Here is a 19,565-nt window from a genome sequence, read left to right as displayed (position 1 = left end):
TTAGAAGGGGTTTACAAACTTTTGCCCAGTAAGTTTCAATAAATCAACTACGGGTTCTGAGGCCCGAGATCATAAAAACTGGGCCCACTGGCTTAAAAATGTAAATAATGAAGTAATAATTTCAGCATCTGCAATTAAAAATCTGTTGGTTTTTTTTGCTTGAATTAAATGCTTAAAAGAATCTCAGACATAAACGCATTTGTGTTTCTCAACCTATTTATGTTTAATTCTAAAAAGAATTGTCATGTTAAAATATCACACACACACACCATCTGTATGAACAAACTGTCCCCTACAGTAAAACTGTGCCTGCAGTGATGATGAGAAACAGAATCTGCTCTGTTGAACCGCGGCCTCTCCGTCTCCGAGTCTGATTTATTTTCCTGTAGACGTTTTTTTTTTCCCCCTTTTCATGATGGACTTGTTGCCATCCTAAGCTGCTCGTTGTACAGTTCAATCTCCCGCCGCTCTCAGCTAGCATCTATGTAACATAGAAACTCCCAGCGAAAGAGGGTCGCGAGTGCACACGCGAGACTGTACATACCGCTACCTTGTACAGACGTTAACTTCACATTCAGCCTGTACGTCTGCACCGTGCACGTAAGCAATAAAACATTAATAAAAAAAATAGGACATTTTTAATTAAACGTGAACAATTTAAAGAGATGTAGTGGAATCTATGTATACGAATACTCTGATCATTATGGTACTCCAGTTCTCCCAGTATAGCCCAGTAGTGCAAATTAGTATGTTCTGCTCCTGTGGATGTTTCAAATCCTTTACGCTTTTATTTATACTGTTGTTTTTTAATTATTATTGTTTTCAGCAATTTGGCATGTCTTGATTATACAAAGCTATGCTTTTGATTTAATATGGAGGGTAAAATATATTTTTTTTTACCGTTATTATGAATTGCATCATGTTTAATGGGTCCATGTGTTGCGAGTACAATGACACGTTTAAATATTCGCATTCTATTGTGGTGAGAAGGAAATGCTCTTTAGCACGTGCACGAAACACAGTGACATACTTTCCACCATCATGGGATACCCGCCTTACGACAAGGGCCCTTGGCCACCGCCTGCATTGCGTGTTAAGCGGGCCAGCACCGAGTACGAGCATGTGATCTGATGAGTCCAGATTGACCCCATTCTAGAGTGATGGGCGTGTCAGTAAGAAGGGAAGCGCGTGAACCCATCATGCATAGTGTCCACTGTACACGTCTCTGGGGTGCTTCAGTCGCTCAGGTCGAGACTCAGCAACCGTAATGGGGCAATAAAATAAAGTCAGCTGACGACCTGAATGTACTGAATTACCAGGTTATCACATCTATGGAGATTTTCTTCCCTGATGGCACGGGGTATATCCCAGCAGTCAGGAGTGTGTGAGAGTGTTTCTGAGAACGTGAGGAATCATTTTCACACACAACCTTATTAACCACAAGGTGATTGAGATGTGCTGGAGAAGACTACAGAGCTCTCTCTCTCTCTCTCTCTCTCTCTCTCTCTCATCATCGGTACCAGAGCTTGGCCAAAAGTGAATGGAGCTCAGTGCCGTTGTGATCGAAGCTAAAGCAGACAAAATGAAACGTTAGCGAAACAAACAAACACTCATCTTTAGCAGGATGAGATTGGCTTTTATTCTTTTGGATGTTAAACAGTTTAACTTTACCCAATACATAATCACGCGTGTGTGTGTGTGTGTGTGTTTTGTTTTTTAGGTATTCAGACCATCGACTCCACACAGGCTCTGTTCCTCCCGATCGGGGCATCTGTCTCGCTCCTCGTCATGTTCTTCTTCTTTGATTCGGTCCAGGTGGTCTTTACCATCTGTACTGCAGGTACGATCGGTCACATGCACGCATAGACATGTATACAGATGCACACACACACACGTTATTCAGATATTGACCCCCCCACCCCATCTCTGTCTCTCTCTCAGTTCTGGCCACTATAGCGTTTGCGTTCCTGCTGTTGCCGATGTGCCAGTATCTGACGCGACCCTGTTCTCCACAGAACAAGTAAGATCAGTCCTGATGTTTTGTCACTTTGCTCCCGTGTGTCCGGAGTTCTGAAATGCACTGAAATGTTTTATTTAATCTCCTGTCATTCATTTATTCTTGTACAGTTTGTGAGTGGGTTACAAACAGTGTTTTCAGACTTCAAGGTGTTCAAGTTGCTATAGAAACAGCAATTTTACACTCCCTGCAGCTTGCTGTAAAAACACTATTTTCATGTTCGCTGTAGCCGTTTCCATAGAAACAGTGTTTTAGACTTGATGTTAAATGCCTATGAAACAGAATTTCAGCTTTTTCCTGTTAGCCATGCAAGTTGCTATAGAAACAGCATTTTCAGAAGTTGCGTTTTCTGACTTGCAGGAGAATAATTTTTATATATATATATATAAAACTTTGAGGTATGCTATGCAAGGTAATATAGAAACAATATTTTCTGCTGTACCCTTTAAGTTGTTATAGAAACTATTTTCAGACTCGTTATACAGGGCTCGCCATAATCGTTGCTATAGAAACGGAATTTTTCAGGCATACCATGTTAATCTCTATACAAACAGAATGTTGAGGCATCCCATGTTAGTCGCTATAGAAACAACATTTTTCAGTTATGCCATGCCAGTTGCTATAGAAACAGACATGCCATGCCAGTCGCTACATGGATAGAATGTGAAGGCGTTCCCTGCATGTTGCTATAGGAACAGGATCTTCATGGATGCCGTACGAGTGCCCTATAGAATTTTAAGGCGGGCACATTGAGCTAAATTAAGTTGTAATCTTTCAGAGTTACGGTGTGTTTAGTTCAGAAGCTTCATGCGAGCCTCAGCTGAATTTTGGAAAGCAGTGCTGCACAGAATGAGGGTTTGTGGAATTCGGCCCTGATTGCCAACATCGTACTCGCATTCCAAGTGACATAATTTACAGTCAGTGAGCAACGCAGGAAATTTTATCGCAACTAAGACCTGTGCCTGGTGGCAGTGTGCTGGTATTTACCTGCTGCTGTTTTCATTTGAAAACAGACCTAACCTAAACTATTCCTTAAACACATTCATGTCCATACTTCAGTCACATCATGTCGAAACTGTCGTTGTCCATATACTTCTGGATCTGACTGTGGAAACAACATTTACAATAAGCCCTGCAGCTCTCTGTAGAAGTGGAGATTTCAGACTCGCCTTGCAGGTTGTGTTGATCCTTGCGGGCGGGGATGTGGAACCTGTGTCTCGTGTCAGTCAGCAGCGCTGCACTCGGGACATTAATACACCCGGATGGAAAAGGTTTCAGAGCTGATCAGATTCAGAGGTTAATTCAGAACATTTTTAATAACATCAGCTTCACAGCAGAGAAATCCACCGATTTCACCTCTAAATGCGCGTCACATGAGCGTGCTAATGAAATCCTAATGATGATTATTTTGGTTCTGGTCATGTACACATGTGGGGCGTTAGACGTTAAATGTTCTATTAAATACTGAAAAGAAGTACAATGATTAATTATGTGCTTGTTATGTTATAATAAATAAGCATTTTCTATCCTTTTGTAATGACTGATCTGGAAAAAAAACTGATCGTTTGAAGGTGTATTTCGGGTGGCCCAAACGTCTGGATGATGTCTTGTGTCTATTTAATCTTCTGGTGTTCATCTGAAAGCGATCTTTGATTAGAAATATAAAGAAAAATCTGAAATTTCATCTAACAAAAAGCACCTATGGACGTCTCCAGGCTTCAGCGGTTAATTCCCCAGGCTTTCTGAGCTAACCTGTAGGTCATGTTTGTTTAGACTATTTGTGTCTCTAAAGTGTGTGTGTGTGTGTGTGTGTTTATGTGCAGGATTTCATTTGGCTGCTGTGGCCGCTTCACCTTGGCCGAGTTGCTCTCCTTCTCTCTCTCCGTCATGCTCGTCCTCATCTGGGTGCTCACGGGACACTGGCTCCTCATGGACGGTAGGAGTGTGTGTGTCTGTGTGTGTGTGTGTCACTGAGCGGGCGCTGTATCCTCCAAAGTGTATAACATGCTGATAAAGCCCTGTTTGTTTTAAAGAACAGTCTTGTCTCATATTATGAAACACTCAGTATCATTTCGTCCTTTTATCTTTTTACTCACTTTAGATGACTGTAATTATTTCTTTTATGCGGTGTGTTTTATTTATTTTATTTTTTTCCTCCCCAAAATCACGAATGACCTTCCACTTTCTTTTTGTTTGTTTAGGGGGGGAGTGTGTGTTTGGTTAGTTTTTAGGTTACTTTAGTGTTTTGTCTTGCCCGAGGCCTCGGATACAGTTTACAATTTCGTGCTTCAGTCTTGTAATTCAGCGTCAATCTCCCAAAGTATACAGCTTTCTTTCTTTCTTTCTTTATGTATTTATTTATTTTAAAGCTCACAAAAATCACCAGTACTCTGTAGGCCAGAGATGACGTGGAGATGTACCTCACTCTGTCACAAGCTATAAAAGTAAAGATGGTGAGACTCGGCCCTGCGATCCGCGATGACCCCTGAAGTGTTTCAGCGTTAGACGCTCTTAATCGCTTCTTTATCTACAGCATCAGTTCATACGGCGTTAATGTTGGCTTGATTTTCCTGATTTTTAAGGAAGAGAAAGTGTCCCATGTAGAGACTGTCCTGCGAAGGCGCCATGCCGCGAGAGCTCAGTTTTATTATTTGTTCATGTTCAGTAGTTTCATTGTGAAAAATCAGACACGGCTACGTTTGTTGGTGTCCATATATTTTTGGACCTGGCTGTACATCAGCCAAGGTATAAAGCCTGGGATGGTCGCCCCAAATCACATGCACACACGGACATGATAATAATGGCAGGTCTTTCTCAAGTCGCGCGTCTCAAAATGCACTGTGTGCTAGCTCCTCGTCGGTATTGGCGACGCTGTACCGCGTGCAACAGCTTCTGTTAACCTGCAGACCGGCAGCGACAGTTCAGGAGTGCAGAGTCAACAACAGGCTTCTGTTCCACCTGGTTGAGTGTTTCATTATACGATGACAGAATTCCTTACTGGCTCTCAGAGCTCTTAATACCTTAATCACTTAGTCTGTGTGTGTGTGTCTGTGTGTGTGTGTGTGTGTGTGTGTGTGTGTGTGTGTGTGTGTCTGAGTGCCTAATGGGCTGTGCTACAAATGCACCTTAAAGACCGGCCTTGGCTTCAGGATTATATTCATATTCCACCTTTTTTATTTTGTTTCATTCACTGTATTATGATGTTTCCGTTTCAAATTTTTGCAAATATGCATATTACATGCCTTTAGACGAACTTTGTCGTCTAGTTTTTATCACTGTTACCTCTGTAACACCGACCGTACAGATGTTCCTGGAAAATCCGTATTTTATCCGGAATCTTTTCCATAATTAACTGTAATTAAATATCACTCAACTGCACAAGTGTAGCATTTAAACAATAGAAACTAACTTCAAATACAAGTTTAACATTTAACTTCAAGTTAAATTTCAACAAAAAGCTTGACTGTTCCTGAGCGTGTGTATCTCTGTCTCCGCCTCGTTATCATTTCTAAACAAACGTAGCAAATAATGAGCTCCGACCACACGGGATGACGGTTCAGAGTGCGCCACCTCTAGCATGTGGTAAAGTTAGCGCAGAGGCTAACTAGCCAATGTGTTGTTCTGAGGCTGGGTCCGAGACTAATTCGTTTACAGAGTTTGGAGAAAAACGGCAGATCAGAAGCTTCTAAACGTGTGCGACTTTTCATAAATGAGTTACTGATGCACCACGAAGAAGCTCGTGCACCCGGCGCGGAATCGATTATATCTGTGATCAAAACCGATTTGAGAGTCAACGTGGCGATACATGAATCAGCACACAAAACAATCGGCATTTCATAACTTTATCAGTTTATTTATTTCTTTTTACTGCTTATGAACGTTACACAGTCGACCCTCGAAACTAGCGATGGTTTCGTACTTTGAGCAGCCGAGAATTGTGAAAAACCACACGTTTTGTATGTGGTCCAAAAAATGTCTATTTTTATCATTTAAACCGTAAACAAAACCCTTTAATTTCATTTCAAACTCAGCTTAATACATTACCTTAAAAAAAAACAGAATGTAAAGGTAAACCCGTGTACTGTACAGTACTGTACTGCTGTGTCTCCCGCAGTGCTAGCAAGTCAAATCCAGATGTTACCCCCCCTCCCCATATGTACTCTAACTCATGCAAACGGGTTTTCTTTGGTATCAGTACTGTAGGGTAAATATGGTAATAATTCACCATCACAAGCAAAGTTTTTTTCTACAGTTGGCTTGTATTTACTCTACAGTACTAAAAGATTTATGTAGAGTTATATTTTATATGGACATTTAGCTGAATTTACATTAACGTTTATGTTGCGTCACAAAATTGTTTTGTTCTTAATTGTTTAGCGTTAAAATTCATAAATTATATACATTTCCCTGGGAAAAAGCCATAAAAAATTGCGGAGGATATTTGCAGTTTCTGCGAACAATTATTCATCAGGTTCTCAGGAAAAATCCACGTCCGACCCTGAGCCGCCACTTCGTGAGGTGGTCGACTGTTTCATAATTATTTTGTCCCACCGAATATTTTCCTGTGTCGGATGAAGGTTTTGTGCAGTAATGATCCACATGAAAGGCCCTGACTGGTATTCCAGGTATCGGATGATCAGATCCAGATCATCTTGACCAGATGAACCAATCAGAATTGGAGGATTTTTGTTGTAGTAGCGAAGGCATGCGACGCGGTGGTAGGGTAGTGGTACTCGAATGACCGCTGAAACAGAGCAGATCCGGGTTCACATATGAAATGAGGACAAAAGATGATGATCCTTATTGGGTCTCATGATGGAGCTGTAATGTGTTTGTAGCGTTTCCCCTTGTTTGTGCTTCTTGCTCGCGCTCTTGTGATGCTGTGAAACCACTCTAAGGGCTTCACTCTCAGCTGGTTTAAAACCAAAGTGCGGTGTAGTGAGTGTGTGTGAAAGTCGACACATGTTTACTGGAAACAGTTCTTGGGTGATGATGTGAATGAGACTTGCGTTAACTCTGACGTCGATGCTGTTCCTGTGTGCAGCGCTGGCGATGGGTCTGTGTGTGGCCATGATCGCCTTTGTGAGACTCCCCAGTCTGAAGGTGTCCTGTCTGCTCCTGTCTGGTCTGCTCATCTATGATGTTTTCTGGGTAAGAGCATGGCTCACACTCACACACACAGAGTGCACCGAGTGTTGTTCCAGGTCTAGCCTGTGAGTATAATCGTGTACCCCTCCCTCCCTCCGCAGGTCTTCTTCTCAGCCTACATCTTCAACAGTAACGTGATGGTGAAGGTGGCCACGCAGCCGGCCGATAACCCTCTGGACGTCATCTCCCGTAAGCTGCACCTGGGCCCCAGCATGGGCCGCGACGTGCCTCGCCTCTCGCTCCCGGGTAAGCTGGTGTTCCCGAGCTCCACGGGCAGCCACTTCTCCATGCTGGGCATCGGTGACATCGTCATGCCCGGACTGCTGCTCTGCTTTGTGCTGCGTTACGACAATTACAAAAAGCAGGCGACCGGCGAGGCACAGAGTCCCGCCAACATGTCCGGGCGCATGCAGCGCGTCTCCTACTTCCACTGCACCCTCATTGGCTACTTCGTGGGTGAGTTGGGAAGCGACTGTGCTGGGGTTGTAGGGGTCGTGGTGTGGGGTTTGGGGGGGGGGGGGGTGGTTGGGGTTTAGGGCCGTTACTGACTTACTCTCTGACTCACTTAATGGCTTCATGTGCCTAGTTATTATTATTATAATGAAGTTATTGTGTCACTTTCTGACTTATTTACTTAGTGACTCTAACCTTAATGATTTATTCACTTACTTAACCGGCTTAATTCCTGAGTATCTAACTTTCCGACTCACTGATTTGACTCCTGACTTTCTAACGTACTGACTCACTGACTTTGTCTCTCATTTCAGAATGAGAGAACTTTTTTTGCCAAGTGCATTTCCACATACAAGGAATTTGTTGAGGTGATAAAGTCTTAGGCCTTGTTCACACGTTCGTTAAAATCGAGCGTTTTTCTTGCTTTTGTAGCGTTCGGTGAGCGCGGATCAAGCGGCGAGTGTTTTCTACACATAGGAGTCAATGAGTGTGTTCACACGGGCTTTGGTGACATGCATTTGTCCAGCTGCGCGTTTATACGGCATAAAAAAAAACGTTGCATGCAGCTTTTTTTTGCCATTCAAAACCCTACGAACGCAAGAAAACCCCGCTTCTAGTGCGTTTTCTTCGCGTTCATTTTAGGCTTAGGAGGACCGGATATATCCCATGATCCTACATGCTATACATAGGGAAATGCGGAAAAAGGCAAAATAAAAAAATTAATTGTTGAAAAACTTATGCGGAAATTTTCGCACTTCTTCATAAACCACAAAAAAAACTTACTTTAATCCGACGTTGTGCAGTCAACCCAGTGAACCCAGTAGCGGCGGGCTTTCATATCCAGTTCTCGACACACTGCCCCCACAGGTTAACACACAAACTACAATTTGGGCTGCAGGCTGACGTTAGACAGAGACAAACGAACGCCGGTGTAGAAGTCAATCAAGCGCTACTAGAAAACGCAACATAAACGTCTAGGACGTTCAGAGCACGTTCGTTTATCCAAAAATTTAACGCCCGTGTGAACAAGGCCTTACAGAGATGACGACCACAACACGAAATAACACACACACAACAAAAATAATATCAATATATATTTATAATTTAATTATTTAAAGAAATATTAAAGGATGTGGGGGTTTTGCTCTTGATCACTAAGTTACTGTCAAACTGTTGTTCACTATGTTTTAGTACAGACACACTCACTATTATTATTATTATTATTATTATTATTGATAATAAAAATAGTGACGTAATCATCTTTCAAACATCTCCAGAATGTGTCTAAAGCAGGCAGAGGGTGTAGAATTTGATGCGATCGTCATCGCGTCCTGGGATGAGCTGCAGAATAAACAGGAGTCCTCTCCTCCTTCGCTGACTCGCCCCTGCCTTCTCCCTCACACCTCTGACTCGACAGGCAGTGTTTCTGTAAAGCTGCTTTATGACGATGTAAATACAAAGCAGTCTAGTCGGAAGCACATTTGATCTTTCAGCTCCGTAATCCTGTAGACAAGGGGACGATTTAATCCTCTACCCCGAGATCTGTTTTAAACCCAAAGACTGGGATTTACATTTAGACATTTGGCAGACACGAGCGACTCACAGAGAGCGACTTAGGAAAGTGTTCTACAGCTTCCGTCACTGCATAGATCCTTACACTGGGTTAGTACGTTAGTTTGCAGTCAGTCAAACACTGTTGGGGTGTTTTTTGTTGTTTTCAGGGGGTTAGGGTGGTACAGAAGAAACGGATATGTCTTAAGTCACTGTTTAAAGATGTGCCTTAATCATGTGGCGTCTTGTAAGGAGCTCCCTTCCGTCCCCTGTAGACGTGATAATCACGCATGCTTTCTGTCTCACAGGGCTGCTGACTGCGACCGTGGCGTCTCGGATTCACCGCGCGGCTCAGCCCGCTCTGCTCTACTTAGTGCCCTTCACCCTGCTGCCTCTGCTCACCATGGCCTACCTGAAGGTAAGAACCCCCGTACCCACTCTCTCGCTCTCTCCTTCTGAGTTGTCTGCTGATGTTCAGAGTAAGTTTGTACACCCTGTCGTGAGACTGACCTTTTCGTGTCGTTGGGCGTCTCCAGGGCGATCTGCGGCGCATGTGGTCCGAGCCGTTCCACGCCAAGTCCAGCAGCTCCCGGTTCATGGACGTATGATGGCCACGAGCGAGACGGGTGGCATTCAATCCTACTCATCCCCAACACGCACAGAGAGAGGGAGAGGGAGAGCAGGGACACGGGAGGGAACGAGGAGTCGCACTCGTCTTCTTCTCATCCCCTTATTCGTCGATCAGATGGAGAGCCGCTTGTCTTCACTGCCAGATGGATTCTGCTCAGCACATTCACTCCCCTTCTCTTTTTATTACCTCTTCTGTTTCCTTATCATCTCTCTCTCTCTCTCTCTCTCTCTCTCTCTCATATTTCCCCTACTGGTCCCTGTCGGACTGAGAGGCCACTCCTTATTAGACTTGTCTTTATGGGACACAAGCGGTGCTCGCTGAGCGCCTCGTGACTTTTTTTTCTAATCGGCGTCATTATGGATATGCAGACAGTTGGTGTGTGTTTTTTTTTTTTGTTTTTATTTTTGTTTGTTTCTGAATTATGGAGAAGACTCTGAGAAAGAAATCTCAGCTTAGGACAATGATTACCCTAAAGGGACCAACACAAGGACACACACACACACACACGTACACGAGGCCTGTACGAAGGTACAGATGCTTTCCTGCTTCTCTCTCTCTCTCTCGCATCCTCCCTCTCTCCTTTCCCGCTCTCTGATAAGCCCCGCCCCTTTCCCCTTTACAGATATGTGTATTTTATTTAGAAAAATTTTATTCTTGACATATAAAGAAGCGACGCATTATGAATCGGAGGCGTGTCCTTACCTTCAGGAAGGCCACGCCCCTTTATGTATATATGTGTACACATGTATTAGGGTTATCATGTTGGGGTGTGTCTGCGTTTGTGTGATCAAATATGAAGTGTGTGTGTGTTCCCTTTGTTGCTTTTTTTTTTTTTTTTTTCCTTCTTCTTTCAGGTGGATTTGTAGTCAGGGGTCGATGGGAAATGCGTTTTTTTTTTTTTTTTTTTTTTTTGTAAATCCCCACTCTAAATGTCGCACAGTTACACTTTTTGCGAGCACGTTCCCTCGTTTAAAGGAACAGTTTGGTAAAATTTGGATTTCAAAAAGCCGCCATTGGGGTTTTTTTCCCTCTGAGTTCTGAAGTAAGGGAAGAGCGCGGTTCTGACTGTCCGTGATGACGCGTTCGAGTTTTGTTTATCTGCTTGTTTGTTTATTTATTTATTTATTTTTAGATTACAAAGATCGAGTCTCGTCGTGTCCTAGTCCGCTTTCCAACGCCAGTGCAGTTGAATTCTTCAGATCGTGTAAAAAAAAAAATATAAAAAAAAAGAATTCCAGTTTGATCCTACAGAGCAGGTTTGTATTAGTGCACTTGTTTCTGGCGTGTTTTACTCGTTGCTATAGCAACCGCTCGTTGACTTGTATGGTCAGTCTCTCACCCGATCCAACTGTAACAAACTCTTCTCTGGTCTGGTTCTGAGACCGTCTCGGTCTCTGTCTGAATCTAATCAGACTGTTGTGCGGTTTAAGCTCGGATCGCGTTTGACGTTTGTTTGTTTGTTGATCTATATTTTATGTTCTCTGTATGCATAAATGGCGTAGTGGTTAGCATTGTCGCTTTGCAGCTCCAGGTCTTGGGTGTGTGGGTTCACGGTTTTCTCCCACAGTCCATAAACACACAGATTAGTCTAATTGGCGTTCCCGTAACTGTCTGTGTTGTGTGAGATGGATTGGCACCCTGTCCAGGGTGTACCCCGCCTGATGCCCAAAGTCTCCGGGAATGTCCCCCGCAGCCCTGTACAGGATAAAGTGGTATCGAAGAAGACTAAAAGGGTGTCCAAAAGGACAGAGCTGTAGCGCTCTCTACCAAGACTAAGGAGACAATAAACCCTGGAGGTGATACATGTGTGATGTAGATTAAATGACGCTCAGTGTTCCCTTTACTCAGATTGTGTTTGTGCACCACACGGAAAAGGTGTTTAAACTTTTTTTTTTTTTTATTAAACTTTGTATGTACGCCAGCTGCTGTCCCGTTCATTTAATTTCCCACATCATGAAAAGGAACCGAACTGGAAAGGTTCACTCTGATTATTGAATTCAGCGCACAGACCCACAGGTGTGGAAGCGAGTCTGGTGATAAACAGATGAATAAATGAATTATCGATGTTGTGTTTTACTGCATAGACGTTCAAGTAACATTTACGGAAGGAGTCTCCAGCTTTAGCACGTTTGAACGTCTTGAGGAAGGACGTTGTTTGTGCTTTCTGGTTTCTCTGTAACATAAGCTAATCTGCGTTGTTGTTGTTGTTTTGTTTTTTTTTCCCCCTCGCGAAATGGTGATGAGGACGAGCTGGTGTGGGAGCGAGCGTTTAGAGCTGCTATAACGTAGAGTTAGGAGCGTCTCGTGGGCAGCATGGATTCTGAACATACACAGGTCAAAAGGATGACGTGGTGCTCTTGATGAACTTTTAAACAGACGAAGTGTCCCACCACCCAGTGGGGATTAGTTCCCTAGTAGAGCACATCATCACTGTGTGTTAGTAATTATTTTTACAGCGTGAATGTTTGATCTAATGCGATGCTCAAAGGATTATCAGAGCCAACGTGTTTCACCAAACTGTTCCTTTACGCCAGAGGCGGCACGGCTTCAAGAGGGGCTTCAGGAGAAAGTGTGTGTGTGTGTGTCTGACTGAACTGAATGTATGGCATTACCTCTGTTAAGTCTGCTTTAGGATGGTGATGTAACAGTCGACAGGCTCAGCGCTGGCAGTTTTATCCAGACAAATTCCTTCCCTCCTTTATCATGATGAAAATAATAATAATAATTCTTACCTGAAATGAGAATGGCACATGTCACCCTGCTCGCGTTCTAAATCCCCCTTTATTTTAGTATTGTCTTTGACAGTAATTCGACCCAAAAGACTGGAATCATGTGTGTGTGTTTGTGTGCGCGAGCGAATGCAATTTGCTGGTTTGTCTGTCAAAGTCTTCGAGTCTCTCTATTTTTTTTTTTCTTTTTGCTTTTGTTTTCTACTCGTTACTTGTTTTTGTTACTGCTAAATCTGTGACTCGTCTGGCCTTGCATGTGACGTGTAGAGTGTGCCGTCGTTCAGGAAGCCCACGGCAACACTGCGACACACACGTGCGCGCACACACACACGCAGGGTTCCTCTACGATCGATTGAACGAGAGTACGATGGCACGACGACGTTAACACAAGCGCTCGAGATAAAGAGATGCCGGGCCCCTGGAGAGCCCTCGGGCCCCTGGAGAGCGCTCGGGCCCTGCATCTCAGACACGGGACCTCTCCGACGCCAGGCCGATAAACTCTCCTGACCCTGGCACATCCGGAGCATCGCAGACATCGACTTCGCCACAATCCCCGTTCCTCCTCTGGATCTTCTGCCAACTCCCCCTGACCCCGCCTCCCTCCCCTCCTCCCTCCCTATGGATATAAAACTCTGAAATCATTGAATGATTGAACATTGAACATTTTCAAAAGGTTTCCTTTTTTTATGGAAAAGATTCACCTTGGGTTATTTTGTTTGTCTGTTTGTTTTTGTTTGTTTGTTTTATCCCCCTTTTTTCCTTAGTGTTTAATTTTATATATTTTTTCCCGTCCCTCTTCACTCCTTGCCAGCAGAGGGCGCTGGGCTCCGTTGGCACATTTTTGCGTTACAGCCCAAAGGATTCTGTATAAAAGTGGATTTAAAAAAATAAATTAAGAACTGTGTAGTGACCTATGGATCCTGACGTGCTGTACTTAAACGTTTTCATCTCCTTTAACCTGCTCCCCTTCATCCGGTCAGGATTCTGCTGTAAATAAACGTGACTCTAACTGTAGCGCCTCCTTGCTGTCTGTGTGTGTATGTTCAGGTATTTGTATTAAACACAGAGTGAGGCCCTGTCCTAGCAACATTATCATGGCTTAAATTGCAATTTTATATAAAGAAAAGAAAAAAGGTAGACCTTTTAATGTAATTCTGCAACTTTAAAGGAAAACTTTCATACAAATCTTTAACTGCTAGCATCTAGATTTATTTTGTAATGAAATTCTGACCGGCCTCGTTTCATTTTTAGCTGTGCGATGCAGTGTCGCTTTATTCCACACTACGGTGGACACACTACACAACAGAGCAGCTTCCAAAGCAAAATAGTCGCTGGAGTGGCCCAGAGCGAGCAGGAGTTGTATTTTTTGACTTGTCGTACTTTTGCACCATCTCCACTTTGGATTTCGTCACCAAAGACATCCCTGTTTTTTTTAAGTCGAAGGCTGGTGTGCTAAATAAACCAGATTAAGATCATCTTTACAATGGCTTTACAAATTCTCAAAGCTGAGGTCTCGAAAGCAGGAAAAGTGGGCAAGAGTAAGAATGAGTTACGAGTGATAAATAAATCCTGATGCTGAGTCAGATTGACATCATCCGTCTGTAAATTCTCCAGATCTCAATCTAATCGAGTCCTGACTGGTCAGAGCAATTTTAATAGAACGAGGAACAGAGTTGGGTAGGTGGCGGTGATGTTAAGCAGAAGAATTTTAATGCTAAGTTTCACTTTAATTACCGTAATGGTGTTTCTGAGTCACTTTAGTCATTTTAGGTCAAACAAAACAAATGCTGTAATTAATGTATCATGAAACATCCATATGAGATAATAACCTGGCATTACGACTCGACTTGTTACCACTTTCAGCCACAAGGCGTCGCTGCAGGCTAGATTGTCTGTACCAGAAGGGTTTTTACAACAAATTGAGCTTAAACTCACACACTTAATGTATATACTGCTTTATTCTTTATACATGATCGAGGGGGCCTAGAATTATGAGGAATAAGGAATTAGAAGTTAATTTTGCTTTGTAGTATTTTTATCAAATGTCCCTTTTTGGCAATTTTGATAAAATGTCTATATTACACGATAGTGTACTCTGATGTTAAATATGCAAAGATTGTGACCAATTATAGATTTTGAGAATAACTAATTTTTAACTAAAAACTTTAACTAAAAAATTAGCGTGATTATTCGAGCAGATGGCTAAAGTTACCTGGTGATACAAATGTGTCAAAACATTGAAGCTACATTCACAATTGATGCTTGTTCTTCTGGTAAATGCAGACCTCTCATGAAAATAATGCTTCCCAACCAAATATTTATTCTTGTAAACATTTTGATCATGAACTTTCTTGAGTGATTCATCAAGAACCTTAAAAGCAGCAACTTTACCCACTCATCGTCTATACCTCTTTATCCTTTATACAGGGTCGCGGGGGCCTGGAGCATATCCCAGGGGAATGAGGCACGGAGCAGGGTACACCCTGGATAGGGTGCCAATCCATCACAGAGCACACGCTCCCATTCACACAGTACAGGCAATTTGAGAATGCCAATTAGCCTGCATGTCTTTGAACTGTGAGAGGAAACCCACAAGCATGGGCAGAACATGCCTACTTTAGACTAAACACAATGTAAAACACAATGCATTAGCACCTAGAGAAATCTTTTGCTCAACCCAAAATCAACTCAAGTCTACAGTGGTGGCTAAAAGTATTAAAACAAAATATGGCATGTATTGTAGTTCTCACTGTGCACAAAACTATCAGGAAGTTTTTGTTAGTCTTTCGGCTGCATCCCATCGAGGGGTCACCACAGGCTCGTGGTCCGGTTTGGTCTGATCCACACACAACTTGCCATAGGTTTTACACCGGACATCCTTCCTGACGCAACACTCCTATTTTTATCTGTGCTTGGGACCAGCACTGTATCCAGTGGCTGGGGTTTAAGTGGGAATAACCATGGCCTTCCGTCTCCAGACCTTAAACCCAATAGAAAACCATTGGACGATGGTGAAAAAGTCAGTATTGGTCAAGAAATTGCCTTCTGTGTGTAATCTTCAGGAAGTGATGAAGCAGGCATGGATTGAGTGAGTGAAACCTGAGTACTTTTTGTTTTTATGCCCAGCCGGATTCAGAGGGTTCCAAAAAACGAAGGACTTAATTTTAAATATTAAATGTTCTATATAAATTTTATTGCAAAAAATAAATTATCCTTATTATCTTGATTTTAGTTAATGAAAAAAAAACTGTCATTAAAACTGAAATAGAAAAATTTCCCTTTTGTCTTTATGCTTTTTGTCACCACTGTACTATATGTCCCTGTTCAAGATGGCGGCGCTCTAACCGTGTTTGGTATTTCTTAATTCATACGCACGCTCGCGACCACAAGGGTGCGCTGGGGCTTTTCGCGCGGTTTTTCTCGCGCGCGCCGGCAAAATGGCCGCCTTCCCGCTTCAGACCAACAGACCAGTTCCCGCACTAATCACAACCATGACAAAAGCACACAGTTTTAGTGATCCAATGCTGGAAAATTGTAAAAATAATATTATTATTAATAATAATTTTTTTTTTTATTAGCACAAACATCAGAGAAGGAGGTACAAAGTGCTCGGAAAGGTTGACAATGAGTGGAATATAAGAGAAAAAAACGCCGCCATGACGGGAATCTGAGGAGGAGAAAGTGTAGTCTAGGCCTGTTAAAGTTACAGCGTTTACAATGTACATTAATAATAATTAAAAACATAAACGTTTGAGCATGTGTATTTGACACATGTTTAGCATTACAGCTTGTTTTTGTGTCTTAGTTTAGTCTAAAAGTTAGTCAAATTAGTCAGTCAACCAGCACAGGGATGCCAGGTTGTTGAGTTTATTTTTTTGTTTGTTTGTTTTTTGTGAGGGTGATCTATGTGGTGTAAACCTCAGGGCTTGACTTGCTTCATGAATTTTTATCAATTCAGGAACATACTGTTTAAGTAAGTGTGTAGTAATCCATTATTATATTGATATAAATTACCACTGCACGGATTGCATAGTAATCATTTTGATTTATAATAAAAAACTAAAGGTTACCCACGTCTCTGCCCGTGTGCAGATCCTGACGCTACCATTATCTGTGAACAACATGTGCGGTCACATCACTGGAGAGGCTCACCGTACTGTACCTGTTTTCACTACTGTTTCAAAGCCTGTGAAATGCACACACAATAACATAAAAGTTGATGACGCAGCACACCGTTCCATTCAGCGAGTAACGGCTAAGATCAGCCTGTGACAGAATTTCCTGCAAAAACACATAAATCTACAAAAATTATTTACTTATATGTCTCTTCTGGTTCTTCAAGTGACATTTGTACTGAAATTCTAAGTTGATTATTTGAGTGGTCCAAGCAGTTTAAGCTAATATCATTGATTTAACTAAATTCTGCTAAATTCCATTGTTATTTTTATAGCCCTTTTAATAGCGGTCATTGTCACAAAGCTGCTGTATAAAACTTTTAAAAATTTAAATTTGTTTAAAAATGATAAGGAAAAAGTGTTTAAATCATAATTATCAAATTGTCCCTGATTAGCAAGCCGAGGGTGATGGTGACGACGAAAAACTCCCTTGAGAGAAACCAAACTTAACAAGGAACCCGTCCTCATTTGAGTAATCATTTGAGTGATATCAGAGAGCAAGGATTCATCTGCAGTCATACTGAGTGTTGGGAGGCTTTAAGTCCAGTATAACAGGACATATGGTGAAGTTAATATCAAGTCCATTTTCATTATTGGAGGCTCAGGTACAAAACAGTTTGTGGGACTCTTTTTACTTTGATGGCCGGCAATGGAGATGAGAAGAAAATGTTATAATATTACTAAAAAAGATTTATTACTTAAATTTATAACTAAAGGGTAATGGCATAATGAAATGGAGCATATTGTAAAATTAATGAAACAGAATGCATGGAAACAAACTTAAACAATAAACGTAACTAAGAATATTCATAGCTGCAAACATAAAAGGAAAAAAAAAGTTACCAAATTATATTTATATAGGGCTTTTCAGGACATTTTTCACAAAGTGCTTTCCAGAAAATCAATCAAGAACATAATAAAAGTCAATAAACATTATTGACAGTAAAATAGTAACAATAATTTCAAAGTTTATAATTAAATATTTCATAAAATATGTATGACATGTCTGCAGCTATTTTAGGATTGTACAGCACTTTGATCAGCTGTGTTGAGTAAATTGTACTTTGTAAATAAAATTGACTTTGACCTATTAATAATAGGAAGAAGAAGAACAGAAAGAAAAAAAAGGACCTGAATTATTTTAGAATGTCAGAATTGCATTATAGCTTGAAGCTATTCAGATTGATTTATTACAGTAATAGATTCTGCAATTAATATAAATAACAGATTATTTTAAACTGTCAATTTACAGAACAAGAGATCATTTGTGCTTGACATTTACATCAACCCAAAGGTCTGCTCTGTGGTGCTCTCATCCAAATAAATCCTGACTGAAATCACAATTTCACTATGTTTAAACTCGTTTTGGACAAGCAGCTCTTAGGTTAGCACTGCCTTAATAAATTGTAATAAGAAATTTGTGCACTTTGGAAGATCGTCCATGATGCTCAGGAGCCACAATGTCAGAGCAAGGGAGGTTTGGGGTTGTCAAGGTCGAAGCAGAGACATAGGGACTGTGGAATTTCTCAGGTCCACCCCTGATCACTTATTGGTTAAAGGACCAAAACATGACTGGCTGGGAGAGTGTACAGGAATTCTCATGGCGCCATGGGGATTGGGGCGCTGCAGCGTGGCAGTCTACCTATAGAAAAAAACATAGCAAGGGGTTTTTGGCATGTGTTTTCAGAATCAATAACTTAATTAAATTAATTAACAATTTCCCACAAATACACGGTACACTGGAATGTGACTTAACAGATAATATAAACGGTGTATACAGTAAATGATTATGATAGCATTATCACTGCACAATTTGTTTTCTTTACTAAAATTTATATAATATATATCTGTGGAGTCTGACAGCTCTAGTGTTCTAATTCTATTCCACAAGTTTCATTACAAATTATATTATTAATGAAGATATGAATGAAAAATATAATTATAGAATTGCTTACAGGAATTTCAGATTTCTTTAGTAGTGGGTTCATCCACCTTTTTTATGTATATTGGGAGATACATATGTTTGCGTGGCACTGGGGAGGAGCAATAAGCGACTGGGATTAACTTTTGTGGAAAACATTAAGGAGCCGGCTTACTCAAGTTCTCAGGTGACTCAATCAGAACTCAGAAAGTGAAAAAAGCATCAGTGTTGTGTGAAGTTCATAAAAGTGGTCCTGTTCTTGTGTGTTCATAAAATTAGGCATTCGATACAGTAAGTAATGTAAACTTTAGCTGATCGGCTTCACATCATGTAATTTCAAGTGATTGTTGCACATTTACATACAGACTACCCTGTCAAGTTAATCTTAATCATTTGCACACACAAAATTGAAATTAGTCATTGCCATTGTATATAAAACATTCATTAAATAATGTTATAAAATAAGTCATGGTGAGGTCAATCTGTAAATAAAAACAAACCAAATTAAGTAATTTGATTAGTTTTCATTTACAGATTGACCTCACCATTTTATTTCATATATTATTTAATTAATGTGATTTATATAAAAGCAAAAAAAAATCTCTAACACTGTTATAATATTTTATATATATATATATATATATATATATATATATATATATATGTATTGCTCTTTTGTGTTCTGTCCAAATGCAAATCAGCTGTGCAAATGCATGCTAACATTTTCATTTGCATATAGTATGTATAAAAGAAGATTGACTTATGCAAATATTTTACTTTTTTACAACAAAAAAAATGGCCCAAAAATTTTAAAACTGTTTTAAAACAGACTTATATATATAAAGTTGTTGCACATTAAAGGCTTAATGACAATGTGCTCTTGAGCTTGTGTGATCTGTCTGTGTTTAAGAAATAATTTCTAAAACAATGTGTTTTAAAA

At 41.0% G+C, this 19,565-nt stretch overlaps 1 protein-coding gene across 1 annotated transcript in view; it reads left to right on the top strand.

The window, feature by feature from the left end:
* sppl3 (signal peptide peptidase 3) overlaps positions 1-11,484 on the top strand; it is a 39,395-nt gene extending 27,911 nt beyond the window's left edge. Inside the window, exons 4-10 of the mRNA XM_053475891.1 lie at positions 1,721-1,840; positions 1,942-2,020; positions 3,841-3,953; positions 7,062-7,168; positions 7,267-7,621; positions 9,478-9,587; positions 9,706-11,484. Coding sequence (XP_053331866.1) covers positions 1,721-1,840; positions 1,942-2,020; positions 3,841-3,953; positions 7,062-7,168; positions 7,267-7,621; positions 9,478-9,587; positions 9,706-9,777 — 956 coding nt within the window. The 3' untranslated portion in view covers positions 9,778-11,484. The remainder of the gene's footprint in view (positions 1-1,720; positions 1,841-1,941; positions 2,021-3,840; positions 3,954-7,061; positions 7,169-7,266; positions 7,622-9,477; positions 9,588-9,705) is intronic.
* The last annotated feature ends 8,081 nt before the right edge of the window (positions 11,485-19,565 follow it).

This window comes from Clarias gariepinus, chromosome 17, assembly GCF_024256425.1.
Source record: "Clarias gariepinus isolate MV-2021 ecotype Netherlands chromosome 17, CGAR_prim_01v2, whole genome shotgun sequence".
Lineage (NCBI taxonomy): Eukaryota > Metazoa > Chordata > Actinopteri > Siluriformes > Clariidae > Clarias > Clarias gariepinus.
The sequence above is the reverse complement of the archived record's forward strand: the minus strand, read 5'-3'. Positions and strand labels throughout refer to the sequence as shown.